Below are 18,135 nucleotides of genomic sequence, written 5' to 3'. Positions count from 1 at the left end.
TCGGTCCCTTGTCTATTCCAGCCTCGTGGCGCCATAGGTGAGCCCGCGAGGCCGCAATGGGGCGCTCCGAAAGAATTCCAGGAATCCTCGTCTCTTCCAGCGAGAATTCTTCACGCGGCTTGGACCACTTTGTGCCGTGACCCTTTATTTTCCTTTCGAGCCATCTTTTTATTTTTTCCGGAGGCGCGCGCGTGCCACGCGTGCAATCGTCACGGAAACCGTCGATCGACGTGAAATACGTTGAATTCAACCCCCTTTCGCCCGAGGGTGGGCTCGAGCTTCGAATTCTCGGCTCGAACGTGCACGTTACAAACAATGGAAATTATTTTGAAACGAAGTAAAGTCAACTGTTCGGTCTAAGGGGGTGAGAAATAATAAATAAGTTGAAATAATAACATTAAACAACCCTTGGTACAAGCTATCAATTATCCAAAATGAAATAAACCATCGAATCACCACAGCAGAACAAACTCCACCCTGCGTTACCAATTTCATCAGCAACTTCATCCCTCTAAAACAATCATCGCGCCGTTTCTTGCTGGTCGCCGAGTTTCGACACTCGGCGCGACGAGAATTACCCGGGAAAACAGCAGCGGATTTACCGAGTGAGATTAATCCAACAAACCCCGTGGCACGCCACCCCCGTTTCGCGAGTGTTCGCTGGCCGTATCGTAGCGAGCAAGGACGGCCAGTTAGCGAGAGCAAAAGTGCTTCGGGATAATTTCTCGATGGAAGGGACTCTGCCCTTCCCCAGGATACAACACTGTACATTTCCTGTCTCGCTCACCCTACCCCCCACCCTTGGCCCTTTGCCAGACCGTGTCCACGTGGTGGGAGACGGACGACCGCCTCCAGAAACGCCCTTCTTTGCCTTACCACACGCACATGCTCGCGATCCTCATATGTACAGTCTCGAACATAACAACGGTGTCAGCAAAAGTTGATACTTGTTGGAAAATTGCGAATATTCGAACGCAAATTTTTTATTCCAATTTTCGTTGCAACCCTGATTAATACCTAATGAATCGAGGATTAAGAGAATTCTAATAGATAAGGTGTTTAATAGAAACGTATCATTTCGTTGGGAAAAGAAATGAATTTTTGCAGAAATATTGCATTCGAGCTCTCGCATTGCAGACTGTACGCGCATGCACGTTTTTTCCGCGTGTATGTGTCGCGTTCGCACGCGAGCACGTCTCGGTAGATGGAGGGAGGAAGAGCCGAAAGAGGGTGGGGCTGTTCACGGTCTTCGGCTTTGTCGTCCTCTCCAACGCTCTTTGTTAACGCGCTTTGCAAATCGCCTGGCCGCGAATTCGAGCTGCCTCTCCTTGGTTTCTTCTTTGCCATTTTAATGTTTTTTTTTTCTCCCTCTCTCTCTCTACTGTGTTTCAAGAGGAAGAGCGTGTGGTTTCGAAGCTGACGGTAAGGAGGGGTTGTTTGGAGGATTTTTGATCGGGTTCGATAGAGGATTGCGATTGTTCTTGTTGCTGTAAGGGAATCTTCTTTGAAGAGATTCTTCTTGGCGGTTTTCGGCCAGTTGAAACTGGTTCGTGGATGCCGTTCGATTCTTCCTTTTCTCCTTTTCAAACGATCGTCGAGAGAAAATCTTTCGAAATAAGCACCGTGTCCCTTCGAGAATTTTAATCTATCAAACTAATTGCTGAGATGCAATTTTTCAAATCCGACCGAAACGAAAGGTGGTTGAATTTTCTTCGTCTTCCCGTCGGAAGAAAGCACCCCAGAAGAAACGCGTTTCCATCGTGCCACGAAAATCCCGCAAAATAAAATCCGGTCCATCCTGTTCTCCCTCGATACATCTACGAAACGACTTCTCAAACCCTCGCCACGGATCGTACAATTCGTCCGGCGACTCTCACCCCCCTGACCCCGGCGATCCTTACCCTGTACACATGTAAAAGCGTCGTGAAGAAAAGCACACAGGCGACGGTATCGTTCAGCCTGACTCGCCATTACGGATCGCTGGAAGATCCGGTCGTAGGAATCCATCAGTTTCGGCTCACCCTACGCCGGAGCCGGGGGTAGGGGGTTGTTTGTCGAGCAGCGACGATGGGAAGAGGAATGTCGCGACGCGGCAGCGAGCAGCTTCTCGATTGGGCCGAAAGACGGATCGTCTGGGATCGCCTTACCGGCTGTTCGAATTCTATTAAATCGACCTACTACCCTCACCCTGCGCGAGAAGGGGATGGGGGAAGGTTGCAACGGTCCCGGTGTCGAGGAAAATCCGGCGAGAGATTCGTCGGTTGCTATAGAATCAATCTACGGCTTCTTCGGGACTTTATCATCGACCACCGTGTCGCTGGGGATGGGTTTCGAGGGTTATTAATGGATTTGCAGCTAGAGGGTGGTTCGGGTGTCTGGATTTCCTCGGGTTCGCGATGGAAACGATGTTTGTGCTGCTACGGAATCGTTGTAAATAATGGCCACGTCTGCTTCGAATGTTTTCCACTCGGGGATGGGGGTGAACATTTTCGTTTATAGTTAGAATTTCCTGTTTTTCATGTTTTCTACCCCCTTTCAAGGGGAATTATAAAATATTCGATTAGGACACTTTGATGCAATGTACAAAATTAATAATAGTCACAAGCTGACTGAAATTCAACATTTTCTCCCTGAAGTTACAGCCTAAAAACCACTTCCCGGAGAGAAAAATGTATAAAAACATGTTCTCTCTCTCTGTCAAGCTCTTAACGGCACGAAAGTCCATCGGCAGACCACCGTGCACGCCATGAAATTACAGTGGGAACGTCAGACTGACCTGATAGCGAGCTTAAGGCGCGTGCACAACGAACGCTCCAAATGGCCACCGTCTGCGGTTCTCGAACGCGAACCACGCGGTCTGACTCGATTGACAGCTGTCATACGTCGACGCTACTATTCTTCGGCATTCGATATACAGTCGAAACGAAACGGAACGGGAACACGAAGAAGAGGCCGCGCAAAACCGCGACAGCTGTTGTCCGGGTCGATCATCATCGAACCAGCCACTCTTTGTCAAGCTTCCACGCGACAGGTGACACGAGCTGCTATAAATCGTGAATTAGAACGTCAGCTGGCGTTATCAGGACACGGTACCGCTGTTGGTCTTGCGAAGAAATACAAGCAAGTTTGAAATATTTCAAAGAAGAACAAAATTAAAACTATAATTTCCTTCTTAAGGGTTGTTTTATGCTTCCCAGATTTAATTTCATTTTTCAATTAAATCTCTTTTAATTATTTCACAAAAATTTGTGGAATCAAGCATCGATCACCCCCTAAGACATTAACGGTACTTTAAAGAATTCCAAAGAGTTCAAACTCCGAGCTCAAAGGGGATGAAAGAGAGCAATCGTCTCGTCGGCGGATATTCCGGAAAGTATAGTCGTCGAGGCGAATTGCACGTGTCGAATGCTAATGCCTGCTGGCACCTGCGTGCCCGGCAATAAGAACCGAACAAGGCGAAAGACGGTTATTCATGAACTGCAGTCGCACGATCGACGAGGCCAGAGAGGGTGGGGAAGAGGTGAAAGAGGAACGACGCTGTATATGCGGGCGCTGATTAACGACGCTTGAGAGGAGGGCTGTGGTGCAGCCGTGGCGACGCGGAGATGGCGTTAAAAAGGAGATAAGCGTGCTGAACTACCCGCTTGACCGTCCATCTCGTAGTCCTTCACGGAATAGTAAAATTCATCAGCGACCATGTTAATTCAGGACTGAAATCCCTCGCGGATATACATATAAATAGAAACTCAGACGAAGATTCTGAAAGCTGCACACCCGTATCTACGCTAAATCTCCTCGTCAAGGTACCTTTTCAACGAATAACCCACTGAGTACGCCTTAAAAAAAAAAAATCTAAACTCTCGTCCGAGATAATTTCATCAGCCGGCTCACAAAGGCTAACGAAGGCTGGCAATAACCGCGGTGCGTGGAAAACACCGATTGCAATCGTGGTTAGCCGGTATCGGCGGGGATAATTGCGAGACACCGCGTTTGCCCTAACGCGTGCAACGCGCGCCGCTATAAAGATTGTAATCAGTCACCGCGATGGACGGCGAGGGCTGTTAGAGTCGGAGGAGTAGGCGCTAAACAGCAGATAATGAAACGAGTCGACACAGCAATTTTATCGTGGAATTAACACGGTTCAATCTACCTACACGCACCGATAGAACCCCTTTATACAAACACCAGACCACGGTCTCTGTCATTTTTCACAGGACGATAGGTTATCCTACACCCGCTCGATTTTCCTGTCATCCGACCAATGATGCTTTCAGAATTCCTCTTGGAATCGAGGCGTTTTGAAAGAATTTATTGGACGATGCTTTTTATTATTTTACTGTCCGTTGAAAGCTGAAGAAGCCCAAAATACCTTCAAATCAAAGACTTCCAATCGACAAAGCAAACTGCGGCCTAAGCGTACACTTTGAGGTTTGCGAGAGGAAAAAAGAAACGTTTCGTGGAATCGTCGATTATTATTCGGTGGCAAACGAGACAGTGGCGGGTTCGGGGTGATGGAGAAGAACCGCGAGGAAACGAGCACGTAGGGAACCGCGAGACGCCAGGCAAACGCAATAATTACGTGGATCTGACCCCCTCACGGTTCGTGGCCTGCCCGTTATGTCATTATCCCATTTATTATAACGATCAGCAACCACCACAGACCGGATTCCACGCCCGTTTCTCGCTCGACGAACGCAAATTGCCCGCCACTCACCGAATCGACTGCCACGCCGCGATGATGTCTTGATACCAAATGCGCGATCGTTAATCGACTGTGCAATCCAGAGTTCCTTATTGCACGTACTACTACGTCTAGACTGAAGAACAAACACCGACCTACCTCTTGATAGTTGCTGACTAAAAATAAGAAGAACCGTTGATTTTTCTTCAACGTGTAACACGAGCGTAACACGAGTCACGTATTACTACGTTCTCTCGACGATAATGTAATTAAAATGATGTTTGCACGAAGAATGTCAGAGAGGCGAGGAAAATGAATGAAAGCGAGCGTGAAAGGGATGTTTATCTTTCATCAAAAGAATTAGTCGAAGCCATAGCGTGGAGTTTCTTAGAAATTGTTGAAAATTACACCGAGATAAAAGCGCGCTGATAGTTTCCAGGAAAGCCGTCCTGACTTCCCGTAAAACACTACGAGATCGTGGGCTTTTAAAAGTAAATTTTTCATCCCGGCGTAATCAGACGGCAGAGCGACGGTCATGCGAGTTCGCTCGAGGCAAAAAGGAACGTGTGAACGAGCCCTCGTGAAATCCTCCCTCTTTTCACCCCGAACCCTTACGCTTCCATCCAGAATCCGTCGCAGAATTCGCGCGCGATCGTTAACCGAGAGAGTCATCCCCGAGGGAAATTTGCAAGAGTGCGTGCCGAATGTGGTCATGGCAAACGATTTAGTAATGTCTGCGCGACAGGGCGAGCCCTTTTCTGCCTCGCAAACTAACACAACCTCGATGAACGTATACTTTGAACAGGAGCAACGATATTTTTAGAAATTTCTCAACAGCTGTTGCTTAAAATATTTATCTATCCAACTCTTTCGTTCGATAAATTTCGAATTCTGGCAAAGAAAAATGAAAATTATAGAAAAATTCGAAAGAGTTATAATATACTCAGAATGAATTCTGTACACCACTACTTTCGAACAATCGGCACGGATAGAAAGGTTCATAGAGGAGTCCTCCATTTGCCGAATTTCCCCGACCGCCGCGAGGGTGTACAGCAATGGCGCGTGCAACACGCTCGCGAGAACACGGCACGTTCGTGCGCGGAACACGAATCGGATCGGTGTTCGTACCTTCGAACGTGAACAGCAAAATGGCCCCCGAGCGTGGTCGAAGCTCACACGCACGACGCCTCGACGCGCAGCACGCGATTCCATAATGAGCACGTGTGTGCGTGCATGTGGGTGCGTGCACGCAACGCGTGGGACGAGTGCCGAAAAAATAAAATAGTCGGCGACTGAACCCGTCGTTAAAAAAGAAGGAAAAAAATTCATCGACTCGGTTTTGTTAGATAAATAAAATAGTTGTTTCACCCCTTTAATCGGCTTTTTTATTGTTGTTTGGGTTTGAGTTACTGTAGATTCGTGTTGTAGCATAATAAAAACTATGGAACAGTGTGGTTGTATTTTTTATCGTATTTTCCATTGAAGGGAAGAAAATTTTGTTAGGGGTGCAAATAGAGATTGTTGAAGAACTACCCTGTTGAAACAAAGGATCAAAGATATGTATTTTAATAAATGTTTACACGATATCAAAGTATTTCTGTTAAAACCCTACGATTTTTCCAACCCTCCGCAGGGAAGTCCGGTTCGAAGCGATTTCCGTGGGAAAACGGAAAAATTAAAGTGGAAACGGCGCATTGGAGCAAAAGGGCACGTTAATGGAATACTAAACGACGTGTCGACCGATCGACGCGTACAACGATGTAACTACAGTTGTGTGTGCAGTTACACGGCAAGCAAATCACGAAGAGGGAAACGGCATCGTGCAATTTGCCGCGTATACACGCGCGCGCGCGTGCCGGACACGCCGGATAATTAAAGCTGCCAGGCACGATTGATCCAGTTTCGATTCCATTCGTTTCGTCCACGTTGATTGTTTCCCGTTTTAATTTTCCGGATATTGGAAAAAGAATCTCGTTCGACGCTAGCCCGCCGGTGTCCAGGACGAGAGTTGAAAAAATTGACTTTTCCGAGACACCTCTATTATTTTTCCCCATTTCTTTTTCCATGATCTGTCGGTAGAATGGATACTTGGTTGACGTCGATGTTCGAGGAATTAAAAACGTACAAGATATAAAAGTAGATCAGTTTCTGCGACACTTTCAAAGTTAATTAAAAAAAAATTACTAAGGAAGTTGCATCCAACCATGAAGAAGGTCGCTATTCCAGTATTTCAGGTATTCGTGGATGTCCCACTGCAAGAATATCCACTGGACCAGTTAATTGATTACCAATCACGAGCTGACGACCGATAATCATCTTAAAATGCCCAAGAAATCGAACAGGAAACGGTTAGAGCCGATACGATGGCTGAGGCGAGGAAGAGATATCGACGCCAGGCGTCGAGTGGCTGTCAAAGGCTGCGCTTTTGTCGAACCACTCGAAACGAGGAGACGCTGGATCTTCTTTATGCAACGGGCCAGCCGATCCGGTTGAAAGGACGAATGCCTGTTCGCCCGCGGATTAAACGCGGAGATCAAGTATTCTTGATGAAGTCGGGTCAAGTGGCGCGAAGAACGACTAAATTGAGGGAAAAACGCCTCTGTTGCGGCGCCGATGGATCTCTCCGTTTCTACTTGTCCGATTGAATCAACTCGTTAAAATTTTGGAAAGTACTTTTGTTTCATAATGGATTTGAAAAATTTAAGACGTGGTTAAGAATTCCTAAGTAACTTCACTTAACAATCGGTCCCTATTCTACCCAAGTAACTCTTCCATTTAGAAGGCAAGTAGAAACAAATTGAAAGCCCGGAGTCGAGTAGTCGAAGGACCGAAAGAAAACAATCGTGGGTCAAAATCGAGGGAAAAATCTCGACTCGGCTATTTTCCCCCTGGTTCGAAGGTAGGCAGGTCGATGGAAAAGCAGGAAAATTAGCGCAAACAGCACTCGGAATCCGGTGGAAATAGGGAGAGCGGATAGATCTCTAATCCGTGGGTCGGGGTTGGCCCTTTGTCGGGAAAATCCCGTGGCGGCAAACAAAAATGAGACACTCGACCAGCTCGAGTCCTTCGAGATGGCTTCTGCTTCGAGTGCCTGCAGCCCTCTGGCGCGCGAGCAAACACCGGCTAAAGGACTACGAGGTCAGCAAACAGCGGGAAAACGGGCGAACCCGTGGGTCCTGTTGCTCCCGTTTAAAGCACAGGCATTCGCCGAATTTACCTTTGGCCGAATGGTACGCGTGGGAATCTAGACGCGAGACAAAGTATCTCGGGGGTGGTTTCGAGGCTAATGGATTCCGGATTTGGTCAATTCAGCATGGTAAACGCGATGAAGTTTGACCCAGTTTCGGGCAGCTCTTTTGTCCTCCGAAACGAGGCTTCCTCACGGATTTCGTGAACATCTTTTCATTCCTTTTTCCTGATCCTTTTCGCAACAACGTTTCTCCAGGATATGGAAGACTTTTTCAAATTACAAATATTTCTACTGTTTTTTACTGCAGCCCTATTTTTGGTATCTACACGATTTTTATGAATATTATTTAGCATTTTATCGAGAATAAAGAGTGAGAGGAACAACAGTCTACAAGCGAAGCGGATCAAATCCTTCATCGACCTTTCTTTCGCTCCAGATCCTCGGGACCATAGCATCCCCTTAAAAATCTCTATCGCGAACGAATGTTCCATGAATCCGGAAAGGGTTGAATCGAAGATGATATCCATAGTGAAGCAACGGATCTTCGGAAGGGGTATTTTCTGGGCTCGTGCACAAGCTGGCTCTCTTCAGGGGCAGAAGACGCAGGTGAACCGTGGCTAACGTCGTGGCCGCGTCACCTTTCGTCCCTTCAACCCCATCCGGAGGCCGAGCGAGCGATGAAAAGGGACGGTGGCGTACCGCGGGACGCACACGCGGCCCGCAACAAGAACACGAAGAATGAGAAACAGAGAGAGTGAGAGGATGAAGAGACCAGGGCCAAAGATGAAGGAAGAAAGGAAAAAAAGAGGCTGCCGGTAACAAAGGTCGGGCTGTGCCAGCCATTGACATCGTTCGGGGCCCGGCTGCTTCGGAGGAGGACTAGATTTCACGAGCCAGCGATGCAGGATCCTTCAAAGGACGCCGACACGGACTGCCGCAAAAAGGATTCGCAAAAAAGGAGAACGGTAGAGGTGGAGCGGAGGGTGAGAGAGAGAGCCGCTGAAAGAACCAGGCTTCTTTGCTCCAAGCTGGCTTCCGCAGGCCCTACTTCTTCTTCTTCTCACAGAAAACGTGAGACGAACGGCTAATAGAGCGGCGAAACGGACCGATATGCGGGAGGAACCGTACTTGACGCCGAAATTCAAGGATTAACAATTAGTCCTTCTGATTTTCCCACCCTCTAGATTTGTCTCGACGACGATTTATAAACATCACTGATCTGATTGATTAATTAAAATCAATAAATCGTTAGATGAAAATTTCCCGCCCTTTTGATCAGAGTCCTGAATTATTTAATTCATGATCACAGACCATGGTATTTTGATAGAATAATAGAAAATGAAAAAAGAAGCACAGTTGCGTATAGAATTTGCATAAAATAAATCAAATTATAATACTAATTGTAAGTAAATCGTTCAAATTATTTCAACGCGATGCTGAAAGATTAATGCGAAAACGATCCAAGTGCTTACGGATCGTCGATTCTAACTCGTCATCGTGGCGGACGAAGAGAGGCTCGCGCAAGAGGTCTAACGAGCTTTTAATCGGCCGATCGTTAGGTCGTTAGCCGGGCAAAGTTAGCGATTAATTGCGAGACTCGGAGCTCCAACTTAGAGGCTAGTAAGTAAGTAATTGTTTGGTTGGCGTTACGTACAGTACTTACAAAGCCGTGCTTGTCGCTGATGTTGTTAGTGAGTTTCAGCTTGTGGAAGCTCACGACCTTCTGCATCCATTGCTCACCGCTACTAGGCGAATCGGGATGGATGTACATCCTCTTCGGCATTTCCGGGTCCGCCTTCCCCGCTACCATCCACCTGCTGCTCGATAACAAACACCAACGAGTTAAAAACATCCCCCATCATCTGTTTATAATAGAGAAGCAATCATCTAATTCAAGAATTATTTATCAAAATTATTTTTCATCGAAACGGATACAAAGTTTCCTCTAAGCACCGACTACCGCGATTGTTGTCCTTTAAGGATGGCGTGTCTAACCATTCGTAGTTCGATCATCGCAGGTGGGTCAAATGAGGCAAGGAAGAAGAACTCGTTCGACGAGTTCCAAAGTGGCTGCGGTCGTCGGCGTGATGTAATCGTTCATTGTGGTCTACCTTCCGATTCGCCGTGACACCGTGTGTCTTTTATCGCGGAAACTTCGCGTTTTCACTTCATTTACAGATCAATGAATTTTGGAGAAAAAAAAGAATCGCCTTTTTCTAATTATTCGATTAAATAAAACACCGTTCAACGACTTCTACGTTTAAAGATGGCAAGGGTTAATTCTCCTTTGGTTTTCTATTCGAAACTAAATGGTATTCAGGCACAATCGTCTGAAACGCAGGAAACGCAAGTTTGCGAGCGATTTAGCGTTGGCAAAAAGCGGAGAGAAGCTGAATCGCGGGCAACTGGATCCCGCTTCATTCATTCACGTGGGAATCCGCGAGCGGATTCGCAGCGACTCCGTCCGCCATCTCTGACACGTTTTCTCCAATTCCATCGCCTTTGTCCGGAAAGTCGACCGACCAATTTCCCGGCTGCTTTCTCGACCCGCCGATTATCCACCGTTTAGCACCCTCGCGAACGCGGAAAAACGTTAAACGGGCTCGTGAGAATGTTGCTGAAGAACCGCTGAGATTTTCCGGGTTAAGTTAACGACTTTAGTTAATCACCGACTGAAAGTTGCATGCACGCGGCTGAATTATGGTCGCCGTCGATTCGAAGGCTTGTGAATCGTTGACGAGCAAATCGCATGAGAAAAATTCGAAGAGAACCGCGGGATCTTGAAAATTACACCTTGCAACGCGAAAGATGAATGGTACTTTTTCATTTCAAGATCGCGAAGAATTCAAAAATTTATCGATCTTCGCTCTGCCGTGTCGCGTCTTGTGTTTCAAATTGGAAAATGAAAATTTCTTTAACAGGAAAGAAATGTAGGTTGATCTAGTAACCGCGAAGCCACGACACGAACCAAGTATTCATCGGCGAAAGAAGTCCTTCGGTGTACAGGAAGTGCCAACAGCTCGCGGCGACGTACGAAAGTATCGAGTAATCAGGTAATTGCATTAATTTCCGCGTTCGCGGTCGTCGTCACGAAAGCTTCAACGCAACAGCTTGGTGGTTCGTGCCAGCGATTCGAGCAACTATTTAACACGTTTCTCGGCGAGCAAACTTTTATCACATTTTACTCGATATTTATGCAAAGCGCGAACAGGAATTCGGCTGAATTTATAAATGAAGCGTGTCTAGCTTCATATTTTCAATTTTTCATAACATAATTATGCGCCCAACTATAAACTGTGTATACCAGCAGCACTTGAAATACTTGAAATACTAGTTAATAAACACGTTGCACTTGCGAGCCAATTATTATTTATAACGAACAGGTGCGTTCAATAATTACCTTACAAAAACTAAAGATTGAAGGGCTATTAAAATTGTTTCAAAAAGTAGTATGCTAACCAGATGTAATTAATTATATTTTTAATGAGATGAAAAGTGTCCCTTACCTATTGTGGAACTTGTATCTGTAGTCATCCGCGGCGACGATGTCCAATAAGAGGATGTACTTGGCCTTTGCGTCCAAACCGGAAACTCGGAATTTCATTTGAGGGAACATCTGCCTGGAACCACCGATCAACGTACACATTTTAATTAGGCAAATAATAATAGAGAAATAATTACATAAATGAAATGAAACAAATAAACAGGGTGAATTAAAAATATCTTAAGACTTTGATTAATTTTTTCGTGACTAATTATCCAGAAGAGAAATCGAGTTAAAATCATGATTTATCCATCGTTAGGAATAAATCTCGAATCAAGGCTTCAGTTTCACTTCCAGTTTCACAAAGTCTCGACGACACTCCGTGGAATCCTGGAAGATCAGAATAGAAACGTGCACGAGTCAATCGCGGAGGCTGTCAGAGAACGGGAAGCCGCGTTCCCCGTGGATAAAAAGCTGTTCCTGTTGGAGAGACGCGAGCACGCGGCAACCCGGTTACTCGGTGCACCTCGTGGAACGATAATACTCGAGAAAAAGAAAAGGGTGCCTTCTGCGATGCCGGGCCAACGAGAGAAGATGCCAGCTCAGGCATTTTGTCGCTTCCACGTGTTTTACACTTTTTCCTTGACTCTGTTTAGACACAGACAGCGACAGGAATGTCGTGGCTTCGTGAAAATACCGCGAGTACCTTGGCCACGTGGAATTGAAATCGTTCCCCTTGGCGATCCTTTGAAATTTCTTGCCACGAGTCAGCGTAAAGAATCGAAGTTGAAATAATCGAGGCAAGGCGACAGAGAGTATCGAAAAATTCGACGATAAGTCAAATAATTTCACGTTTAATCAATGTTATTGATTGGAAAATTTTTTTGATTTCAGCGAAGTTTCCATACGAGCGAGTGACACGAAGCAAAAACGAATGGAAAGAATGTATCTAGGGTACTTAAAAGACACTTTGATAAAGACACGACGGTGTGTCGCAACGAGGTCGCAAAAACTAGGTACTATCGTGTTGGACTCGAACAAAAAAAAAAGAAACTCGCCCCGATAAGCATTGTTTACTTCGATTCGTGGACGAAGTTCGTGATTCGTCCGGTAGACATAACAAGATTAATAAAATTGAAAATGAACGCCCCCGGTCGGACTGGTTCGATTACTTTGACATTGATTTCGGCGAGACATTACCGACCACCTTGCCAATTTTCAGCGAAGAGAATCATTTAAATCCAAGGTCGTGCATAAACGAGTATACTTTGTACGGCTTTTAATTACCGGCGACGGAGGAAAGAATAATTTGAGAAAGAGAAAGGATGGAAATAATGAAACGGCGATAAGAGATATTCGAGTAACGTTGCGATGGAAGATTTTGGTAAATTTTCTCTCTTAATGGACTTCATTTTCCTAACGATCGGAGCAAACGGGAACGTTGTACGTTTTCAAAAATTCCCATCAAAAGCGAGAAGTGCCATCGGATCTCGACGGTGCTTTGAAACGCGTGTTCAAAGGTTGAAAATCGTCTCAACAGTTTTTCCCAGCTCGCTCAATTTTCCGCGCAAAGGATTCGATGAAACCTTCGTTTATTATCAACTTTAACGAACCGAGAGTTTTAATAAAAGTATCTTGTCTTTCAACCCTCTCATTCCGCCTCTACGTTTGCTCAAAATTCTCCTCGACCCCGTAGAAGTACTATTTTTACAGCGCTTCGAAAATTTCAATAATTTCGATAAAAAGGAAAGCAGAAAAAAATACAAGGTTTTAACCGGCAGTTCGGAATCACGATTCGAATCGGTAGCTCGAAAAGATCGCAAAAAGAGTAAGCCGCGTTCGCCAGAAACGTTCTCGCCATATAATGGAAGGCTGCGGTTGCCTTAAGAGAAATCGCTCGGTGGTGCCCTCCCCTCCTTCCTTTCCCTCAAATTATTGTACTTTTGTATGCTAACGGCTCGAGTATCCTTAAATGTCGCCGTTATAACGGCGGGACCAATTACGGTAATTAGCCGCCATAAACGAGTAGTGTCTGAGAAAGCACCTTTCGAGGTTGCCCCGTGAACAATACACACCGTGTGCTGGGTGAATCGAGTTTGCCGATAAACAGAAGTCTCCACATGGATGTCTCTTGGACATGAAGGAGCGCACGGGGTCGTGGATATCCACCGTTCCATCCATTGTTCCCAACCTGACCTGACAATCAATTAGAGTAGCTAACCGGAGGATCGACTGTGGGAAGAGAATCAAACCTTTCTTTTCGAGGATAATCGAACAGATATATTAGAAATTGATATTTTTAGGTACCAGGTTTTGATTTCCGAGGAAAAATTCAGAGAAAGATTACTTTGAACCGTTAGTACCGAAATAGGGGATGAAAAAATCGGTCCAACATGCATCGCGGCTGATTTTAAAGGCTGCTCAGGGATTTCTGGTAGCATCTGCCTACTGTCCTGAATTTTCTGACGAAGGGAAGATCGATCCTCATTCACGTCGAGCACGTTAAAAGATACTAAGCCGGATTATCCTGCGATGCGAGCCAAAATACCCCGCGAGAGGATCCTGCGATACTGACAGCCTACTCGAATCGAAGGGCAAAAGTTCAGAGCTACAACTTGGAATTTTGCGAGAAGAAATATTAATATTAGAAGTATTAGAAGCTAATCTTTTAAGTAGTCATCTAAATTCTAAAATCAAGATAAAGAAGTTCGGTTTTTATCTTTTAGAAACCGTATGTCCCCAAGTGGCCATTAATCGAACGGTAGTCGTTCAGAAATTAACACGTCGTTACAGGAAACTGTCCTCCCACGCTGTCGTGTCGTAACGGGTGGTATCTGACCGATAAACAGTCCGGGCCGTTTCGGGGATGCTCGTCGACGCGACGCCGGCCGTCGTCACCCATTTCCCCTCCGGTGCGTCACATAACTCTGGCCGACCGTGTAACGCGGCAATAAACAAATTATCTTGCCCGTACGAGGCTGCTGAAAGCTGTAAATCGTCTGATAAAGCCCTTTTCTTGACCGATGGTACCCCGAAAACTGTAACTTTCAAAAGCGGCCCGATAAGCGCCTCTCGACCGTGCTACTCGTTTAAAACGGGACATCGATACCTCGGACATTTAACGAGCGACACAAGCAGGGGCCGTTTTGGTCGATGAGAAAGGGCGTAACCCCGTGACATTCCTTTTCACCAGCGGCCCTCGTCCCCCGGTTTAATGGCCCCTCGTACAGATTACGAGAAAAAGAAATTTTTGGCCCCGAGCAATGCGACGCTTCTTCTTGTCGCACCAAGACACGTGTTCGTCCCTTATGATTTTATAAGAGTACCCTTTTTCTTCACCGACATCACGACTCGTTTTTCTTTTCTTTTTTTTTCTGGTGATTGTCTTCGACAGTGAATTCTGTGGACGTCGAGATCTTCATCACGAGTGTCTCCTTTTTCTTTTTCACAGGGGGGTGTTAAAATCACTCGTTCCGAGGGTAATTCTATAAATTGGACCCTGGAAAGGGGCGTCTCTTTCTTTTTTCTATTTCTTTGATTTTAGAAATATAGAATTGTATCTTTGTGAATTAAAAAAATTTTTGTTAAGTATAGACAGCGATTACTACCCCTTTTATCAAATTTCAATTTACTCGTTCTGAACGAACAGAAGCCATTATTGACCGCTACTTGGAGAACACCCGGTAGATCGAGTGGTCTCCGGGTTTCCGCAGTGTGTGGCAGGTGGAAGCGAGCTCTCGCTTCCAGGAAACCTCAGGAGCCCGCGGTGATGTGCGAGAGAACGACGAGGAGGTGTATGAGGAGGACGAGGAAGAGGGCAGGATAGAAGCGCGGTGAGCAGCCACGTCCCTAAATTCTTCTCCCTTTCCCTTTGTCTCCGTGTTCGTCCTCGTCCTTCTTCTTTCCAATCCGCTCTGTTCGTCCTTCTTCCCCATCCCCCGGATGCCTCGTTCCTTTTTTTTTTTTTTTTTATTCGATAGCCGCGTCTGCCCTCACCTGAACCGGCCCGTCTCACCCTACCCTGGCCATATTTGTTTCTCGGACGGCGCTAATTTTCGGCGTTACGGCTCTATCGGGCGAGGCCGATCTGGCGACCGCCTCGGGCCGATTTCTTTCGGTATTTCGTGCTCGCCCGCGGCCTCCTCCCGGCTCGTTAACGAGGGAATCGAAGAAACGACGGATGACTCGCAGCAAGGAGGATCGATGGTGGAAGGCGACGACGTATTCGAAACCGTGGAACACCTGTAGATCGACGCCGACTGCGTGGCTTGCGTGCCTAGACGCCGAGCGTCCTTCTCCCTCACCCCTTTAGCTTTACGCCAGATCGGTGACCGAGATTGTCGACTCTACTCGATACTCCAAAAAATGATTTTCGAATTCTTTCCGTATCGTTAGAAATCGATTTATAGCCGAGATCGATCGATAAGACAGGTGCATGCATCGGTTAAGCCTTTTTTGTTTCAAGTCTCTTTTATATTTATTTCAGAAATATTAATTGCTAACAAGGTACTTTTCTTCTGACACATTAACAAGCGTCGTGTGATTAGGGCGTTCCTTTTGTTTCCGTGTCACGGAATAACAACGACCGATCAAAATCTATATCATTGGGGAGGTTATATCTAAACATCTGGAACATGTTCCCTATCATAAATCGAGATCCATAACGTGTTATTTTATAAAATGAATCGCCATGTTCTTTCATCACGCACTTCAAACTTATCAAAATATAAAGAATGGTCGAACAGCTTAATCTTTCTCATCGCAGGAGTTATGAAAAAGTTTGCCCAATTAATTTTCTGGTGTATTATTTTTGTAAATTAACAGAATTCGCGATATCTAAACGATAAATTTTCATCCATTACCATTAAAAGACAATCGTAACAAATCAGAAGGGAAATATTCTCACGGGAAGATGAGTGAGTCGGCTGGTCAAACGAAAACTTACACGAGCCGCGTTTAATCGAGGTATTTAAATCAAATCGTGTACACACGATACACAGAGGATTATCCTCCTCACGGTGCCGTGGATGAATAATAACGGCAAATAGGAAGGGAGAAGAAAAGGGCACAGGTGTTCGCGTCATCGCGCGAATCGCGATTCGATCAAATCCGCGGCGGATTTACGAGGATCTTCGGATCGTTAGATCATTCTGCGCGATCCTCGTGAAATTTGCCGTGTTCCTCGATTCGCAACGTGAATTATCATCCTGTTACGAATCCTGCCGAGGAGGAGAAGTTCGTGCCTTTATTCCTCAACCATGTAACCTTACGTAAAAACCTTTTTATTATAGAAATAAAAAAGATGGTATCTCAGTTGAAGATTTCCTTTGGAAAAATTAATATCTCGAATAAAAGTTTACCTTGAATATTCGTATAAACTTTTATCTTACCGCTGTTCCGTCACCTTTTTATTAACCATTTCTAAGCGGAAAATAATTTAGCAAAATAGTTGTACGATTAGCTCATTCCTAGTTTCAACTTTACAGTCGATCCTCTGGGCGTGTTGCCGAGGAACGCTTACAATAATTACGAAGCGGAGAGCGCGTATCGCGGCGAGGTACGATTCGTCCCGCGTTTTATACTCGCGCGCCGAGACTTTAAAACGCGTTCCCGCGTTCGTCTCGGCCGATAAATCGAACGTTGAATCGTTATTTACGGGGCGTCATTACGCTCGCGACGTTCGCCGAAAGGCGGATCGGCCGCAACTCGGTAGCTTTCCGGTTAATTTATTTTATCGCTAAGCTTCGCCTACCGATGATTTGCCGTCGACCCGCGAGGCTCCGCGATGATAAAATTGAAAGCCCTGCTGCGTTTTATGGCGAGATTAAAAAACGCAACGCCGGCTTACGGTAAATTGCGACGAGCGTAGAGGACTCGGATGCCGTGAGAGGAAATTCAAAGTGCTCGAACAGATTTTTGATTCAAATTGGTAAATTTGTAAGGTGCTAAGTGACCTAAGAGTAGCTTTGATGTTTTTAAAAATTACCAAACTACCAAACTAGTCGAAATCACTGATTTCTAGTGTCTTATTTTAATTTATAAATTTTATCGAGGTAATTTTGTTAAATTGTACGTTAGCTGTATATATTAAATTATGTTTCAATTAAGAAACAAGTGTGCATTAAACGTTATTAAATGTTATTTGAATTTTTGTCTATCGTGAAAGAAAGGTAAATGTTCACCCTATTCTCGTCGTTTTGAAATCATTGCTCACTTCTAGCCAACTCTAGACAGAGAGATTACTCGCGAGTTTTCACGCCGCTGAAAGCGTCGAAGCCGTCGCGAGTCGTAATTACCTCTCTCGTCTCCGCTCACGGTAAGACGAAAGGCTGCCCCGCGACGCGTGAAAGAGTCCCTTCCGGATCGCACCCCGTCACCGTCATCCTCCTCGTCGCCGGCTTAACGCGATAGAAACACATCGCGGCGAGAGGGCAAATAATGGGACGACGCGCGGCTCGTTTCCACGCGAAGCGTCCGTTGTGTTAGGGAAAAAGCGACGGGCATTGTCGCGGCGGGGTGAAGCTCGCACGCGAGCAACCCCCGCACGAATAGAGTGAAGTGCGAACGCGTGATCTCTCCGAGCCAAGAACGGAATCACCGGAAACAAAACCGGCGAAATCCGTGATTTTGCCGCGAGCCAACGCTTTTCAAACGGACCAACCCTCTTCTAAATACGCTCTTTGTTGCGAAAAAAAAAGAAAGAAACTGTCTGTCAGAGGTAGCTATTCATCGCTGCGATAATTTTCCCGCCAATTCAAAGTCCCTAGCCTCAAATCCAAT

The 18,135-nt window shown here is 45.8% G+C and overlaps 1 protein-coding gene across 3 annotated transcripts in view; it reads right to left on the bottom strand.

Moving 5' to 3' along the window:
* Positions 1-18,135, bottom strand: part of bi (T-box transcription factor bifid) — a 77,754-nt gene that overhangs the window by 34,366 nt on the left and 25,253 nt on the right. For 2 of the 3 annotated variants that reach the window (XM_034325773.2, XM_034325774.2), the window contains exons 3-4: positions 11,378-11,491; positions 9,526-9,688 (exon numbers count right to left, since the gene is read on the bottom strand). In XM_034325773.2, the coding sequence (XP_034181664.1) occupies positions 9,526-9,688; positions 11,378-11,491 (277 nt within the window). The remainder of the gene's footprint in view (positions 1-9,525; positions 9,689-11,377; positions 11,492-18,135) is intronic. The other variant, XM_034325775.2, reaches the window with a different exon arrangement.

This window comes from Osmia lignaria, chromosome 5 (assembly GCF_051020975.1).
Source record: "Osmia lignaria lignaria isolate PbOS001 chromosome 5, iyOsmLign1, whole genome shotgun sequence".
Classification (NCBI taxonomy): domain Eukaryota; kingdom Metazoa; phylum Arthropoda; class Insecta; order Hymenoptera; family Megachilidae; genus Osmia; species Osmia lignaria.
This window is presented reverse-complemented; position numbering and strand designations above follow the sequence as displayed.